We start from the raw sequence: 19,118 nt of genomic DNA, 5'->3' as shown, positions 1-19,118 counted from the left end.
TGAGTCAGAAAGTAACCAAGGTTAGCGTGCATGGGTAGTGCCACTATAGACGTGCACACACCATATTCCTTAATGAACAATGTCAACGTGGAGTCGCTGGCTCCACCTATCGGTAAGTACGGGCGCTACTGAAAATGTTCGGGATCCATTCTGAAATCTGGGAAATATTCAAAAGGTGAGGAATATGCAGTTCGATTGTCTCTACCAGAGTGAGTGTTACTGAAGGTAAATAACTTGTTCATCTGGGTTCTTACCAGTCTTCCGCAGAAAGTAGCAAGTAGGTTTCAGGGTGCTTGAAATGCCGCTTTTAATATGAGGTAAAGCATCACTCCAAAGCATGCAGACCCTGTTATTGGTTACCTGGCTGCCATTTGACTTCCCTAAATCGAGATTTATTTTATTTATTTATTTAGTGTTTTCTATAGCGCGAACATGACCCTGCGTATCAGAGCGCTTTACAGAAGCATTTCAACAAACAAAACCTTGTACGTTACCAAGTCATTCGATATTTACCAAGATTAGAACAAAACATTAGTCTTCAAGGATAAGATATACACATATATATATAAGTCAACAGTTGAATTACCATGAGTAGTTTAAAACATTAGGCTGCATTGTGAACATATATACAAGCCCATATAAGGTTAATGAGCGGATAGCGGGAGCATGGAGACAGTCATGAGAGGTTTGTAGACAGTGACAGAGGTTCTGCTATATGGACTTATGGGAGAAATTTCCTCATATAAAATGATTTTGCTTCCTTTTTGAATGCCGCGATGGATGGAATTCTTCTAATGTTAGGGGGGATAGCATTCCAGATTCTCGGAGCTGCCCCGGAGAACGCTCGGTCATAAGTTCTTTTCTTACAAAAACGAGCCGGTTTCAATAGTAGGTCTGCGTGGCTCCTGGAGAATCGGCACCCCCCTGATAGCGTGAGTTTCTGTGCTAGGTAAACTGGAGTTTTGTGGTGTTATGCTTTGTGCGTGATACATGCCAACTTGAATTGAATTCTTGCTTCGAAGGGCAACCAGTTAAGTACTTTCAAGTGAAGGGTGATATGGTCGAATATTTTGGATCCAGATACAAGTCTTGTGGCTGCATTAAGACAAGCTTTCAGTGGGGCTGTTGAGATCTTGGGAAGCCCAGCCAGAGTTGTGCAACCATACTCAATCCTTGATATGACCAGTGCCTGAACTGCTGTTTTGAGATCTGTTTTATTTATGAATGGTTTTAGTTTTCGCAGGTAATTTAAATGGAAACGGGCGTTTTTTGCCATTGTGTTAATATGTGCTAACATGTTCAGGTTTTTGTACAGAGTAATTCCCAGAGATTTAGTAGAGTCGACAATCTTCGGAGTACACTTTAGAGCAGTGATAATGTTGGTCCATTCTACTAAATTTGATTTGCTTTTCTGGGGTGAAATCAGTAGGAATTCGGTTTTCTGAGGGTTTAGCTTCAGGTGGTTCGCGGTTAACCATTGGATGGTTCTCGTTAGTTCCTGGTTCATGGTCTTCATCTCTTCTGTTGATGTGACCTTGATGTACAGCTGAGTGTCATCTGCGTACATGTGAAAAGAAATGTTCGCTTTTTGTAATATATCCGTAAGTGGTTCTACGTATAGGTTAAATAGCGCCGGAGATAGTGTTGACCCTTGCGGAACTCCGATATTGTTTCTGGTTGGGCCTGAGAGGGTTTGGTTGACTATGAATTTTTGCGATCTATTCTCAAGAAAGGAACTAAACCATTTTAGGACTGTTCCCTCTAGCCCCATCCTGTTTTTCAACCGATCTACTATGTTGGCATGGTTTACCGTGTCGAAAGCCGACGACAGGTCCAACAGGATTAGGAGACATGTTTTGTTATGGTCGAGAGCCAGTAAAGCGTCATCTACTATGTGCAGAATTGCTGTTTCTGTACTATGGTTTGGTCTGAAACCAGATTGGAAATCATTTAAAAGATTGAAATCTGAAATATGAAGACTCCCTTGCTGTTGGACACATTTTTCCAGTACTTTGGCTAGCATGGGAATATTTGTTACTGGTCTGAAGTTGAAGGATCAGAGGGGTTCTCTGTAGGTTTTTTTAAGAGAGGAATGACTTGACCAGTTTTTAGGCAGGCCGGTATTTGGCCTTGTGACAATGAGGCATTTATGACCTTTGTCCATGATGGGATTAGCAGGTGGTTTATAGAAGACCAGCACTTTGCCGGTAGGGGATCGTTGTAGTGATTGTTAGGTTTAGTGGTCGACATGCTCCTCGCAATGTCTAGTTCGCTGACCAGCTTAAATCCTGACCATCGAGCATTGTTTTTTGGTTTTTCTAATTCTTGTTGATCCTGATGGTCCTCTGAATAGTCCTTATCTCTTTCAATGTCTTCGGCTGCTTTTTTGAGCTCCCCCTCCAGTGAGTTAGCTTTGTCTGTAAAGAAAACGGAGAAATCTTCACTATTTAAGGTTGTTTTTGTAATGATTGGTGCCGATTTGGCAGATTTATTTGATTGTTCTTTTAGTAGATCAAATAGTTTCCTTGGTCTGTTTACTGCATTATCCAGTTCTTTCCTGAAAAAGTCTTTCTTAGATTTTAGAGTGCTTTTATTATAGGCTTTCCTGGATTGTCTCAGATGGGTTAAGTGGGGCGAAGAAGGGTGTTGTCGCCATTTACGTTCTGAGAGTCTCAGTGACCTTCTTTCTTCATTAAGGGCGCCTTGAACCATGGGTTTTTGTCTTTGTCAGAGATTCTTTTTAGTTTTTGAGGGGCTATGTCCTCGATAATGCTTGACATTGTCTTGTTATAGTGCAACGTGAGGTCATTGACGTCAACCATGCTCTTAGGTGACTGCAAATCTATTTCACAGCGAGCTGCTACATTTTCCATGTTGATTCCTCTAGTGTCCCGGGTCCATTTTTTGGGTTTAATAGATTGTGAGGACGATTTGGTTTTTCTGAAGGGAATTTCGAATTAAATTATGTGGTGGTCAGACCAATCACAGGGGGTGATTACGATTTTCTCGATAGCTTTCTCTTTTGCTAATATCCAATCTAAGGTGAAGCCTTTGGAGTGGGTAGGTGAATGACATCCTTGAACTAACGATTGCTCTTCCAGGAAGGCTTTAAACAGTGTGATCTGACTGTCAGAATGATCCTCCCAGTGAATATTGAAGTCTCATAAGAAAATGTTGTTAGATTGCAGATTAGAGTTGGTGGTTATGATTTCTATCATCTGGTCTATGAACGTGGTCTTTGTACCAGGTGGGTGGTAGAGTGCATGGAGTTTACAGTTTTGGTTATCTGCCGATCTTAATGACATGCCCAGATATTCACAAGACTCCAAGGGGTCAGAGTGTATTTTTGTGATGGTAATGTCTGATCTGTGTATACAGGCAATGCCTCCTCCCATTCTATCTCGTCTGTCCTGTCTCATAATCCGGTAGTTTGGGGGACTAATAGGTCTAAGCATGGTGAGGACAAGTCAGAAAGCCATATTTCTGTTAAAATGGTTACATCAATTTCATGGTTTAGTATGAGGTCGGCTATGTCAGCAGCGTGTTTATTCGCTGAACGACAGTTGAGTAGTATGCACCGAATGTGTTTTTGAGAACTGATCATTGGCGAAACAATCTTTCCAGGCTTTAATGACACATTCTTTAGGTTGCTAGCATTTAGCCTTCTATTGTTACACTTAGAAGTTCTACCAGCATTTGTTGGGATTGTTTGGATATAGTTCTCACCTATCTTAGTTTGAGAAGTGGGAGTAGGGTCATATGTAGATAGAATGGATAATATCTCACTGTCTGTCAAATAGTTGAGTTGCGTACGGGGACGGTAAATTCTGTTTGACGCCGCCATTGGGGTGGGACGACGTTTAACTTGTGTTTCATAAGAGGAATTCTGAAGAACCTCCATTTTTGAGAGCCATTGTTCTAATAGGCAAAACAGGTTCTTCATATCTCTAATAGCGAAAAGCATGGCTTTGTAAGTCTTGTTAAATTGCAAACTGAAATTTTTTAATTCTCTATTTGTTTGATGGGTTCTAATCTTTTCCGAGTCTAATCTAAGTTGAGTAATGGTGGGCGGTTGTGTGGGTACCGCTATAGGGAGGTTAGCTTTGTATATCTCTGCTGGGTCTATGCATGTTTTTTTGTGACTAGAAACAGATTTGCAGATCCCTGTGTCGGTCACGTGCGTGTCTCTCCAGTTATCTTGTTCAACTTGTGTAGTTTCCAACTTGCTGGCTGTTCCCAGTAGCGGGTTGGGATCAGTGTCATGGGTAGGATGGGAGCTAGAGTCGAGGGGTGAGGTAACTAATGATAGCTGTGTGTTGAGGCACCCATCTTCTGACTTACTGGTTTCGTGATTCAATTGTTGGGGCTCATCATTGGTGGAAGTGCATTCTAATGCCATATCACGATCAGTCTGTAGGAGTTCTATCACCCTGGCGGTACCAGTTTCGCTATCATTCGAAAAACTGACTTCCTGATTTAACATTTGGGGCTCGTCCTTGGAGTTTATGCAAATTAGCGCACTAGCCCTTCCATTTGCAGTCGCATGCAAATTACTGGCTTCCTGATTTAACGGTTGTGGCTCATCATTGGTGTTTATGCAATCTAGCGTCATTTCTTGATTAGACTGTTGGGGATCTATCTCACTGCCGATTTCAATCACAGCCAGTTGGTTCCCATGTGAGTCGATGGCTTGAGAATTCTTATTAGATTGGTTTCTTCTTGAGGTGCGGCTACTGAGGACATGGTTTTTTAGTATTGTGAAATATTCATCAAAACGTTCCAGATCTTTGTTGGCAGCTTGAATGAGAAACGTGCCATTTTTATAACACGTTATGTTTAATGATGCTCTCAGCTTTCGGGAAGGTGTAATGAGCAATTTAGTTCCATAGGGCAGTGGTTCCCAAACGTTTGACTCCTGAGGACCCCCATTGACTCACCACTGGAAGCCGGGGACCCCACAGCAATTTGTACAATTTAAATTTCAAACATTAAAAGAATAATTAAAAAAAAAAAAAACATGTGCACACAAAACAAATACTCAAATTACTAAGTGTTTTAGTATTTTATATTGAAAGAGTTTGCAAAAAATGTAACATTTTAATGGGAAGGTTGGTGCTGCATCTCTGTGATTACCTTTTAAATGGTTACTTTTATTTCGCAGTACAAGGCTCCTGCTCCTGTCAAGGAGGGCCAGAGTGGAAACCCAAATCAGCCCTGGCAAATATTTTCAGGCCAGTCCCCATACAGTGCACACCAAGTGCAGTGAGTGAGGCTGACCACTACAAAGGGGGCTTTGGGGGGGCTCTCCCCCCAGAAAATTTAGGATACAATGGTGCATTCTACAACACATTTATCATTATATATTGAATTGTATTAGCTTTTAACAAATAGTAAATGATGACCTTACTATGCACCAAGATACAACAATCTTTGTTGGGGTTCTTCAATGATTCCCTTGTTATCACCCTTCAACAGTGTCTGTCATTTCTCCATAGGACATCTGTCACATGTATTTCATTTGTTTTATAGCATCTCTCATACCATTGTAGGATGTCAGAGCACTTTACATCACACACATATAGAGACAATGAATCATACTTATAACTCAGCGTAATGTTACATAAGGCAAAGGGGACTATAAAGTGTAGGATTCACATGTCAATCATACTGTTAGGCATTTTTAAAGAGTGCTTGGTCTGGAAAAGCACAAACCCAGGATTAAGAACCTAACACAGTGGTTAGCATTTACTTTAACAATAAAAATGTATGTCCACCCAAATAAACCCCTTTAGCAGCATCAGGATAAAGAAAGACTGGGAAAAAACATAAGTTACTAACTTGTACCATGTGGTGTGAAGCAGCTCTTTGATGACAGTTTTTAGGTCACTGTGCTAGATTATGATTTTCTCTTATGAGCTGAAGAGTAACAAAATAATCTCTGTGACAAAAGAAGTAATTCACTGACCTATGCACATAAAATACTGCTTTTTAAAATACATGGTACGCGTTCTTTGCAGCAGACATATTAACCCTCTGTGCTACATTAGATAAGTCAAACCTGCCACTTGACAAAACTCTCATCTCTCTACAGCAGGTACATTAATCACTGGTGTTATCTTGACACTTTTATTGTTGCTCGAAAACTGCGAATTCTACAAGGAATTTTTGAATGCTTTTAAAACTGCTGCCTGAGGACCCCTTGGGAATGTGTCACGGACCCCTGGGGGTCCATGGACCCCAGTTTGGGAAACACTGCCATAGGGAATGTTTTTCGATTCCTGTATTTTCGGTGAGTTATTTAGTGTATTTCTCCATTTAGCCATTTTAGTAGTAAAGAAAATAAAGTCATTAATAATTGCGCCTTTTTTTAAGTATAAAGATGAATCTAGTATTAGCGTTTCATAATTAGTTCTGAGAAGGTTATGTTTAAATGTTTTGGAGGCATGTTTAGATAGATTGGGAGGGTAAATTATTGAGTATGAGTTCCTTCATTCCGGTTTTAGATGATGCCCTGACATTATTGTGATTAAAAGATTTCGTACCTTATAATTACAGAATTGCTCCTGTGGGTAAGGCCAATGTCCCTAGTTTCTAAGGCAGCAATCAGAGTCAAAGTATCTGTCTGGAGTATAGCTTGAGACGTGCCAGCAGGCTCACGTTCCTAGACTTCTCGTGGTCTACAGTCTAAACAAAAATGCGAAAGGTAGCAGTGTTTTGCTCGTGTTCTCAAACTTCACTTGGAAAATAAATAAATAAATTATATATATATATATATATATATCAACATTTCTATCATTGGCAATGCTCTGCCCCCACCAAGATGACTGCCAAGAGAGCATCAGTCTGGTGTGAAGTCCTATGTCTATGTTCCTGGATCAGATTTCCTGAAAAGTAGCCCTCTGTTACTTTCTACTCATCCATCTCCGAGATATAGTCCTCTGTTTTCTTATATACAATAGACCCAATGTTGAAGTCCTCTGATACTTTCTTAGTGCAATATTCCTATCTCTATTTTATTTTACTTCTACACCATTTTGTACAGAGCCTGTATTAAATTCAATCAATCAATCAGCTCCCAAAATGGTGGTAGCGCTTCTTACATCCAGGATACAACACAACTGGGGACAGACAAGCCTGTGTGCAACCAGCCCATAAAGGTGTCAAAAGTTTCTCATCTCCTGTAACAGCGTTTCTTACATCCTGGAGACAGTACATAGCGCCTGTGTTTAGTGGTTCCTCGGTATTCACAGCCACTCTCCAGTCATTGTCTCAGTGCAAACCATCCAAACCAGCCCACTAGTCCCAAATTACTTGCCTCTCTCTAGCGCCACTCCCAAGGGAAAGTCACTGCCCTCACGTGTCTCGTCGCTCACAAAGGAGACATCAAAGCACCTCACCGTCGTGATTGCCGCCTCTCATCACTGCATCCAGCTCCACTGCGATTTACTTTCATGTTTCCTGTAGAAGCAGTCACTGCAATGTTTCTCAAATGGTTACAAAGCAAGTATCCACCTGCACCTTGTAGGTTCCTAAAGGAGACGTTAATCTGATACCCTCAATAGTGATAGGGAGTGGTTTCTACTTCTATGAGAATCTCTTTGCTTATTTTTAATGGCTCCCTCATGGGAATTTCTAGATGTAAGCATGCATCTAGCATTGCTCTGAACTGGCCAGGAAGGACCCCCCTGAGCTCATTCAGTGTGAGGGAAAATCTACCACCTTTGCATTGTTGCAGATCATCCCTGTCCACTTCCTGGACTTCCTTGCATTTCTTTATGCAGCACTATTGCCACTGTGAGCTAGACCGTGCACAATTTCAATTTGTTAGAGCTGTTCTGCAGAGTTTCCTGAATTGACTAAATAGTATTCTCAGGCATCCTCCTTTCTGTGATATTTATGAGTGACGCTACAAGCAGTCAGTGGAAGCTAATATACATTATATGATCACATTTCCTTTGGTTACCATCGTTTTGATGGCCCAATGGTCCCGACAGAATCCTTGCCACCCTCCAGCTTTTCCTTTTGAGATTAGCACTATTTTTTTTTATTTTTTGGGGCGGATTTTCTATATAGTGCGAACTAGACCCGAAGGTATCAGAGCACTTTACATGAGCACCAGTTACATAACAGACACATTCATTTGTGTTAGGCATGGGGAGATAAAGTGATGTGCCCAGAATCACAGAATGTTGAGTGTCATTGCCGAGACTTGAACCCGGTTGCCCAGCTCCGAGGTCGACCGCCGTAGCCTTTAGGCCACATTCTCTCCCCATATTTAAAGTATTTTCATTGACCCCACCATTTACACCCTTTGCTTCCGAGTGACGTGGGGAAACAAATGCAGAACTGACCACACAGTCTGCAGGGGTGCCATTTTAGCATGCTCCATGTCACTTCCTGAAATCACAACTGACGTCCCTCAGTGCCAGTTGGTGCTGTTGAAAAAGTACTATAGAAATAAAATTCCAGATCCGATCTGGCAGGTGAGATAACGTTCACAGAGGGAATCTGTGGAAGCTGTCATGTCCAACACAGTCACTGTTATGAATGGTAAGTAACTTTAACTCCCACTTCCAGTTGCTCTTTGCTTATTTTGTTCCTCCTTCTCTCCAGGAGTGGTCACCTTCTCATAATCTGAAGAGTTTGAGAAAGAAACAGCTGGCGGCCCGTGAAGCCATGGCAAGACAGACTGTCTCCTCCGAAACTGAGCTCAGCTGTGTGGAATCTTCTATGATAAGGTACACCACATTCTTCTTTAATAGATAGAAAGAGTGGTATGACCTAAAATCATCTCTCCCTGCAGGTGTTTAACATGCACAGTATGGAATAGAATATTAGTAATTGTCAGCACATCAGGCAAGTGAAGAGGGTTTGGGATTACTTTACAGAGCTCTTCCTCTGGAACACAGAAAGGCGCAAGAGTGTAACAAACCTTAGATTGTGCAAGGGGAGGGGTGGGGGGGTTAGTGAAATTATGAGAACAATATTGTACTGATGGATGCCTTGAACCTACTAGTAGATAGTTGAAGTCCTAATGCTTATCGGAGAGTGCGCTAGATAATTTCTAAGTGGGTGAATGGCTTTGTTACATTGATTATTGAGATGTGAAAGGGGGCTTGGTGTAGCTGGACAGGACAGACTGTGAAATTTAGAGATTTTTGCCTGGTGAACTCAGACGTTTACCTTTGGTAATGGGTGTGTATTGAAGGCTTCATTGTAAAGCTCTTGAAAAGAACACCACCTTCATCTAATAACCACTGTAGTTTCCTTTTCTCTTCTGACACCTTAGCAGACTTTTTGAGGTACTACACAAGGCATACTCCTGAATTTTGTTCAGTGGTAGTTTTTTGTATCAGTGTTTTATGGCAGCCCATGCACAACTTTGGCGAATGGGAATAAGGTGCATTATTTTTGTTAGAGTTGCTTTCAAGAAGAAGATGCTCCTGAGAACTGGTTTCTGGGTCATCCTAAGATTAGGATGCAAAATGAATCCTAAGGCCTTTGTTTTATGGAGGGTGTTGGACCAAACCCGTTCAACAGGATCACCGTTAAATGTTTTGGCTCCACCCCTCCTGTTTTCTGAATCTATTTTGTTGGCTTTTAAGGCCCTGTGCACTTTACCATTGCTAACCAGTGCTAAAGTGTATGTGCTGTTCCCTAAAACATGGTAAAATTGGACTGTACCTGATTGGCACATTTAATTTTGCCTGTACGTCCCTAGTAAAGTGGCACAACATGTACCCAGGGCCTGTAAATTAAATGCTACTAGTGGGCCTGCAGCACTTAATGTGCCACCCACTTACGTAACCCCTTGAAACATATCTCAGGCCTACCATTGCAGCCTGTGAGCAGTTTTAAATTGTCAATTCATCTTGGAAAAGTAAACCTTTTGCCAGCCTAATACTCCCTTTTTAGGACTCGCCTGGCGTTGCAGCGAGCATGGACTGCTCGCTCTGCGAGGGCTTCTTGGAATAGATACGATTTCAGAAGGGGACTTGAAGCCCCGCCCCTCTTTTCCATTGGCTTGCGTCATCATTTATGTTAAACGATGGCGCGTGATTGGAAAGCGGGCTTTTTTGTTATTGCCTTGTCCAATTTTAGGACAGCCCATCTGGACAGGCCGACGCCATCTTGGCTTGCCATGACGTAGGAGGGTGTGCTGGTAGCTTTGTTTACGGGAAACACTGGCTCCTCATTGGAAATCCTACCAGCTCCTCCCTCCCCTTCCCCCCCCATCCAAAAGCAAACTCCCCAGAGATGCGCTGTTCATTGTTCAGACTGGAGTTCATCGGGTGAGAGTGGCCTTCTCGGTGGGAGGGGGTAGCAATCTCCATCAGGACAAAGCGTGAACAGCCCCCAGTTCACAAGCGCGGGAGCGTGGCAGAGCGCTTCCCAGCCTCGGTCACAGGAGGGCTTTTTGAAAATGTGTTAATCTGCCTTTAATAATATGTCCTGGCCTCCACATGGCAAGTTAGTTCTTTCCAATAGAACGAGCAGTGAGCGGAGGAGCCGCGGGAGGCCATAGGAGGGCTTGTGAGAAAAGAGCCGGGGTGAAGCGTCCGAGGAGGCAAGCCCTTGACAAGAAATAAAGGAGGTGGGCACAGCTAAAGGACAGGCTCTGGCGGAATTTGGGGGTTCTACCTGTGATCTCTCCGACCCTCACCGCACATGCAGAGCCACGCACACACCAGACACACGCAGACAAGACTCTGGCAGAATTTGGGGGTTCTTCGTTCTTCATGTGATCTCTCCGACCCTCACCGCGCCGGCAGAGCCACGTACACACCAGACACACGCAGACAAGCGAGCACGCACAAACGCACATGTAGCCACACACAGACACATACACACAGACACACCCAGGCAGATACACGGACCCGCAAACACAGACGGGACTGCTGCTGAATATTACAAGTGCCTTTAATTGCCTACGGGTGGGGCCTCATTATCGTCACAAAATTGCATTATGGGATCAGCAGTTCTTAAAATGGGCTTTTTAGTTCAAAAACAAACAACGTCCACTCAAATATATATTTTTAAATTTTGCCATATATGGGCTATCCAAGGACAGCAGTCAACGTTGTCAATAATAACGTAAGCCATCCCGATAGACCGACCTTAGCTCCAAACATCCAGAGCTCCACGTCCCGCTTTTCCTGCGGCGGTGCAATCCTCACGGCAGGCATGCCGTGTATTTTATTCCTTTCCACACTTGGCCAAAAGCTTTAGGAACTACAAGGCCTATTTTAAGAACTGCTGATCCCATAATGCAATTTTGTGACGATAATGAGGCCCCACCCGTAGGCAATTAAAGGCACTTGTAATATTCAGCAGCAGTCTTTGCCTTCATTTTTATATCGCTCAGACTGTGAGAAAGGACAATCTATGTCTGAAACGTGTAAGGCACTGATATTATATCCTTGGATGTGCAGACTTCGTTGTTGTCTTATACAACCGATGGAGAGTGTGTCCTAAAGCTTTTGGCAAAGTGTGGAAAGGAATATATATATATATATATATAGATATAGATATATAGATATGTGAAACTTACCATTTGTGTTGTATAGCTGTAAAGTATTTGCACTTGTTTGTAATGTCTATATGTTTGGGTGATATGGTATATATACCTACACTGTACTAATAAAAACTCATATTACACTACCAACATCATCAATCCACAACCAGCACACTGCTTTTATCCTCATCACTATCAGGCATTCTGTATAACACTACTCTTCTTCTAGCCCTTCTCCTACAATCTCCCTCGCAGTGCTCTTCTGCACACCTCTACTTCCAAATACCTAACTCCATTCATATCACACCTACTGCTCTTCTACTACTCTATCCTTCCTTATACCTCAAACTGCTCACCACACTTTACTACATTCAAAATAATACTAAACTCCTCCACACTTCATTCCTTCTCCCTATTTAATACCCTCACACCTTTATTCTGCCACATAGTATTCTAATCCTAACTATACTTCGTTAACCCTCATGCTATTCTTATAATAATTTTCCGACCCAAATCTTAAACACTGCTTCTACTAAACTATGCTTTAAACTACTACACAGCTAACAAATATAATTCTAAAAACATAAAATAACATATCACAAACATACACTAATTAATACAAATATATAAAACAATACCATTAGCAAAGCAAATTGCTTTAACTTAAACAAAGGTGAGACCTATTGCATTTCCAATGCTTGTTAATACATGTCAGCCCTGGGGTAGGCCCTAAACAGCCCCTAGGGCAGGGTGCATTGTATTTAAAAATGTGAACATGTACTTTTAAATTTTGCATGTTCTGGTATTGAAAAACTCGCAAATTTGTTTTTCACTAATGTGAGGCTTATCTCTCCCATAGGATACCATTGGGTTACCCTATTGCATTTACTAAATAATACCTTTTGTTTGGGAACAGGAAGAAAAGTAAACATTTTGAAAATGCCACTTTTAGAAAGTTTTGGTAAAGACAGTGGTCCCTAGACAAAAGTTAAAGGTCGGGGAATAAATATAGACCCGGTCAGTGCTATATTGTTGAAAGCTGTCCAGCCGGACAGATATTTAATATTCAATATTTTTAGTCAAACAAGGATTATACAGAAAAAACAAATTACGTGGGACACAAGCCTGCATCCAACTTAGACGAGGAGGACAAACGATGGGGGACATAAAGAGGCTCAGGCAGAACTAATTGTTTGGAAGAGACACATTTTCGATTTTACAAACAATGCGAAAAGACAACACCTTTACACATAAATAGCAAATTAGAGCAGGCTATCAGGTGTATAACAAGTCGACGGCGTTTCGATCCATAAAGAACATACTAGGATCATCATCAGGATATTTAGAAATTACATGCCTGTGTACATTTGCCTGTGATAAACATATTTGTATCCAAAGTGGGTTGAACAAGGAGCAACAGTTTGTGCAGTCACCAGAGTGCACAGTGGCAATTCACTGAACCACAGAGGAAGTAGAGAGACCCACGTCTGGGCATACCCTGCCAATTTAGGGCGAACAAAGCGATACCAAAGGAAGGGGATGATGGACAGAGCGTTTGACTGGGATCAGTTGACTGGGGGTGAGTGTTTGATTTGCTCAAACGCTCCGTCCATCATCCCCTTTGGTATCGCTTTGTTCGCCCTAAGTTGGCAGTGTATGCCCAGACGTGGGTCCCTTGCTGACTTTGCCACTGGATTCAAGATAGCCTGACTGATGAGGGTTATGAACCCGAAACCGGTTCCAGGATGCTTCTTTCCGGTCCAGGGAAGACATGGCTTGGCAGTTCGGGCTGGACTGTTCCCATGAGGCACAGGGTCAGACTGATTTGCATATGGCCATGTCTGAACTGGGGTGGTGGAGTGAGCTAAAGAATGATGATGGATTAAACCCAGATCAGTTGACTGGGGGTGAGTGTTTGATTTGCTCAAATGCTCCGTCCATCAACCCCTTTGGTATCGCTCTGTTTTAAAGTGAAGCATTTGCAATGGACAGAGCGCCGTGCTTGGCTTTCCTGGAGTGCCAGCTGGGGATTAATCAGTTAAATACATGGCGGTAATGTCGTCAGGGGGGAGCCTTCACTGGGCCTCAATTTAGGCATGAGGAGCCCCACACCACGTCTCAGCAGGTCGCTCCCAGGGCGTCACCCACCCTCGTGTTGCCTCACGCGGCCAAAAGCCTTGCACCGCTGCCTGCCAGAGGGGTTCTCTCCTCTGTCTCACTGCCTCTACTGTGTAAGCCGAGCCTCCAACGAGAGCCCGCTGACGCAGGCCGCAGTTGTCGGTTTTCCCCTGGGCAACTATGCACTTTGCAAGGTGTGCGCGTTATTATGTGCCCTCAGTCCTCCGCTCTGGGTGCAACAGTCTTTCAGTGCCGGGGAGCCGAGCTGATCTGCCACTCCCAGCCACCAGCACTGACGCCGAACCCTGACACGGGCTCCGAGGTCTGCCGCTCCAGTGCGCATATGAGGCAGCGGATGGGATGTTTCACTTTCTTCAGTACGGGGACTCTGTGTCTCGCCCCATACCGAGGCCAAAAGAGGTATAAGCCACTCACGGGGGGTCGGGGGGCGGGCGGGTAAGGCACACGGTATTTGCACCACTATTTGGGCATTTGGTTGCTCGTCAGTAGCCAACACATGCCTTAGACCCTATCCACCATCTTGAGGGGCCAGGACCAGCCGGCTGTCCCGGCTTGCACAGCTGTCATCGCTCATGAATGGCTGTCTTTGGTCCCCAATACACCCCTAGGGGGTCCACAATGCCGGGAGCTGATCATCCTTAGCCCAGTCTGCAGATGATACACAGAGGGTTCAGCGCTATATAATGTACATTTGTTATTCCAAGTTCAGGTTTCACATCAAAGAATAAATTATTCAAGAGTCTTCATTTCTTGATAAAATAAATTTCTTCTTTATTTTTCTTTAAAATGTTTTCTTTATTTTCAAGAAGCCAGAGATCATAGCCAACGCGTTTCGTCTCACATCGAGACTTCTTCAGGGCTATTCAGATTAAAATAAGAAAAATACATTACAAATCCAAAATTTGAAATTTGACATCTTTCACATACAAAGACAAATGCAACACATTCAGGATCACGAACAATCCATATTTCCAATATGAGGGTCATGATTTGATAATTACACCTTAAGGCATAAATTATTTTTAGATTCCATCATAACAATTTATCAAAGACAAGGATCGAAAATTATTTTTAAACTCCATCCTAACAATTTATCAAAGACAAAGATCGAAAAAGTATATGTGCAAATGGTTATAGGCATACCTTGGCAGTGAAATATTGCGTGATCTCGTCAAATATGTAATTGTTTCATGTATTCTAGACTTCTTCAGAAATTCAGAACCTCTATGCGGTACACAGTATCTATAATGATTAATATATATAATCAAATTAAGAACTCCTGTCAAATATTTATGTACATATTATAAGCATGAGAAACCATCACACATTTCTAATATCAATTTTGGTATATTGTTATATTAATCGTCTTTATATCAAAAAACATTTTTCTCAAGCGGTATATAACAGAGCAAAAAACAGGAGAAAATCAACATTCACCAGTTGTCTCTATTCGGAAAAGCAGAAAACCCAAGAGACCCTAGTCAAAGAAAGAGTCATCAATCATTTTCATAATAAGAGTCCAATTCCATAGTAAAATAATTTGTCCACTCGATATATTAGCAGAGTGGTACATACATATCATGACAAACAACAGTGACGCGTTACTTATAGGTTAACATGTTAAATGCTGTTATATGTCTAGATATCGGTCAATATTATAGTATCACAAAGCAGTTTAGTAAGAATAGTGCCATCGCTCAAGTTGAAATCTTAGTCACAATTATAATGGACTAGTACAACACCACATTATATCGATTCAATTGCGAACAACTTTGAGTAGCATGAAAATATGACACTTCAATGTAGAACAATTTCATATGCCAATACGGTTTCGTCCATGAATTAAATAAACAAATCATGGCATGTTAATTATATATATTTTTTAAAAAAAAAGGGGGGGAAGGGAATAATATCCACATAACATGTCAAATAACTTTGACGCGTCACTACTTCACTTCCATACTAGACGCTGTTGCATATCTGTGTATCATTCAACAAGGATATATCTAAGTGTGAGTGACATCGTAGCTCAAACATAAGATTAGTTAAAAAGCGGAAACTAACTAATCTTATGTTTGAGCTACGATGTCACTCACACTTAGATATATCCTTGTTGAATGATACACAGACATGCAACAGCGTCTAGTATGGAAGTGAAGTAGTGACGCGTCAAAGTTATTTGACATGTTATGTGGATATTATTCCCTTCCCCCCTTTTTTTTAAAAAAATATATATAATTAACATGCCATGATTTGTTTATTTAATTCATGGACGAAACCGTATTGGCATATGAAATTGTTCTACATTGAAGTGTCATATTTTCATGCTACTCAAAGTTGTTCGCAATTGAATCGATATAATGTGGTGTTGTACTAGTCCATTATAATTGTGACTAAGATTTCAACTTGAGCGATGGCACTATTCTTACTAAACTGCTTTGTGATACTATAATGTTGACCGATATCTAGACATATAACAGCATTTAACATGTTAACCTATAAGTAACGCGTCACTGTTGTTTGTCATGATATGTATGTACCACTCTGCTAATATATCGAGTGGACAAATTATTTTACTATGGAATTGGACTCTTATTATGAAAATGATTGATGACTCTTTCTTTGACTAGGGTCTCTTGGGTTTTCTGCTTTTCCGAATAGAGACAACTGGTGAATGTTGATTTTCTCCTGTTTTTTGCTCTGTTATATACCGCTTGAGAAAAATGTTTTTTGATATAAAGACGATTAATATAACAATATACCAAAATTGATATTAGAAATGTGTGATGGTTTCTCATGCTTATAATATGTACATAAATATTTGACAGGAGTTCTTAATTTGATTATATATATTAATCATTATAGATACTGTGTACCGCATAGAGGTTCTGAATTTCTGAAGAAGTCTAGAATACATGAAACAATTACATATTTGACGAGATCACGCAATATTTCACTGCCAAGGTATGCCTATAACCATTTGCACATATACTTTTTAGATCTTTGTCTTTGATAAATTGTTAGGATGGAGTTTAAAAATAATTTTCGATCCTTGTCTTTGATAAATTGTTATGATGGAATCTAAAAATAATTTATGCCTTAAGGTGTAATTATCAAATCATGACCCTCATATTGGAAATATGGATTGTTCGTGATCCTGAATGTGTTGCATTTGTCTTTGTATGTGAAAGATGTCAAATTTCAAATTTTGGATTTGTAATGTATTTTTCTTATTTTAATCTGAATAGCCCTGAAGAAGTCTCGATGTGAGACGAAACGCGTTGGCTATGATCTCTGGCTTCTTGAAAATAAAGAAAACATTTTAAAGAAAAATAAAGAAGAAATTTATTTTATCAAGAAATGAAGACTCTTGAATAATGTATTCTTTGATGTGAAACCTGAACTTGGAATAACAAATGTACATTATATAGCGCTGAACCCTCTGTGTATCTTGTGTTCATGATAGGATTTGTTCCTAAATAAGGAGTATAGAGGGGAGTACTCCTTGGTTCTTTGCGCTATCTTGTGGACTCAAAGACACTTGTCAGCTGTTGGGTGCGGATCTCTATAGCCTCTGCCCTCTTTCTCTTGTGTTCCAGTCTGCAGATGATGCCAGATGAATGCTGGACCGGCGTGGAACAGCAGGCTCATGCGTCCGCCATCTTCGGCTCACAAGTCATGCCCCCGTTTATGGCCCATATTTATACTGTATTTTCAGAGCGAGGATGCAGATCCACAGTCTGGGTTTAGAAACCATTTTGGCATGGTTTCTTTATATAGTTCATTTACCTCTGAATTAGAGGTGTTTGCTAACAGCTTTTAGTAATGATGCTGGATCCAAACAAAAGTATCCACTACTTTAGCATAATAAGTTTGAACCCCATCTGGCTCTCATCCCCTTTACATGATGCACCAGCCAAAGAGAACACGCATTAAAAATTCAATAGGTCTCGACTTTGATTAAGTTAAAGCCATTTGCTTTGCTAATGGTATTGTATAGCAAAGCAAATGGCTTGAACCTAATAAAAAGCGAGACCTATTGCATTTTTAATGCTTGTTTCTTGATGTGGTGGCAGCCAATCAACTCTTATCTAGAGACGTTAGCTCCACGGATCCTCCACGGCTTGAAATATCTATTTGTTTTTAGCCTTATTTTTTTCAAAAAATATTGAATGGAATTACGCCAAATCACAAAAAGCACGTTTTCTGTACCAAAATCTAACTTTCTGCCACATTTGTTGTAATTTCATTCAACCTCAGTTTGAACAAATGTAACAAGGTGAAGAAAAGGTAACGTGCATTATAAGTTAAGTTTATTCCGTCTCTGCAGCAAAAAAGAACATAGAACATCAACATATTTTCTAATGCCTTCAAGCTTGTCAGGTCGAAAACAGTTTACAAAACAGAATTATTGACTGAGTAAACAGAAATAAGCTGAAGTCATGGTGACAGAATGCAAATGTGACTCCATCCTTTTTCATTCCATCAGCTTGCTGCAGGAAGCTGAGAGCAAATCGGAACTGAGCCAGAACATCTCTGCCCGGGAGCACTTTGTTTTCACTGATGCCGATGGGCAGGTATATCACCTGACTGTAGAGGGCAACACCGTGAAAGACAGCGCCAGGATCCCGCCAGATGTAAGTTGGGTGTAAGCTAGAGCATGGGTTCAAGGGGATATTGCACATGGTCTCCATTCACATCCTATAGGACTTCTCCCAACTGGGAATTTGTGGAAATTAACGGGGGTATTGTCTAGAAATGGGGCTATTCCAAGAGTCTAGTTGTATTATTGATTGAGCACTCCCGATCAAGTACAGACCCCAAAAGATCGTGTGATTTTACCATTTGTAACGCACACGCTACAGACTTAACTGTATCTGATTGCTTACATAATACATATTTTTGATACAGGTCTGCCTAATGATTCATTATATTGACACAGGAAGTATGACGAGGTGAGATGGCTGCATCCCGACTTGCATAGGTCTGGAATGGCCGTTCTTTATCCTGAGCTATTTAACTGCAGGCATTTGCAAGTTGACCAGGGTGCAGACTAGTAATCGACACACACTGAAATAAACTCCTACAAATTAACTCCTTTTTATGTAGCTGCATTTTTGTATGTTTGTGAAATTCTCTTTTTCTTTAATATAAAACCTGTGTAAATTCAAGAATAGCTCCATTGCATCTGTGAACTAGCATTTCCCGAAGGCAGTTATTTTGCAACTTGTATTGTGTTTTTGGGTGTAGTGGCAACAATAATTAGCGTATAATATAAAGTGTATATAAAGTAAATTTATTAAGAGAAGACATTGTATTCACATTGAGAGTAGCAGCGTTAAAGATCAAATAAAAAGCATTGAGTGAAAAGTGAAAATGAATAAGATGGGAATAATTTTTTGATGTATAACAGGAAACAATTTGCGGACTCTACAGTACATTGTAGCTATCAGCCTACAGGCAG

The 19,118-nt window shown here is 41.1% G+C and overlaps 1 protein-coding gene across 2 annotated transcripts in view; it reads left to right on the top strand.

Moving 5' to 3' along the window:
• WDR11 (WD repeat domain 11) overlaps positions 1–19,118 on the top strand; it is a 671,833-nt gene that overhangs the window by 431,560 nt on the left and 221,155 nt on the right. For both annotated transcript variants that reach the window (XM_085602786.1, XM_085602777.1), the window contains exons 15-16: positions 8,614–8,738; positions 18,144–18,291. In XM_085602786.1, coding sequence (XP_085458912.1) covers positions 8,614–8,738; positions 18,144–18,291 — 273 coding nt within the window. The remainder of the gene's footprint in view (positions 1–8,613; positions 8,739–18,143; positions 18,292–19,118) is intronic.

Source organism: Triturus cristatus, chromosome 1_2 (assembly GCF_964204655.1).
Source record: "Triturus cristatus chromosome 1_2, aTriCri1.1, whole genome shotgun sequence".
Lineage (NCBI taxonomy): Eukaryota > Metazoa > Chordata > Amphibia > Caudata > Salamandridae > Triturus > Triturus cristatus.
The sequence above is the reverse complement of the archived record's forward strand: the minus strand, read 5'-3'. Positions and strand labels throughout refer to the sequence as shown.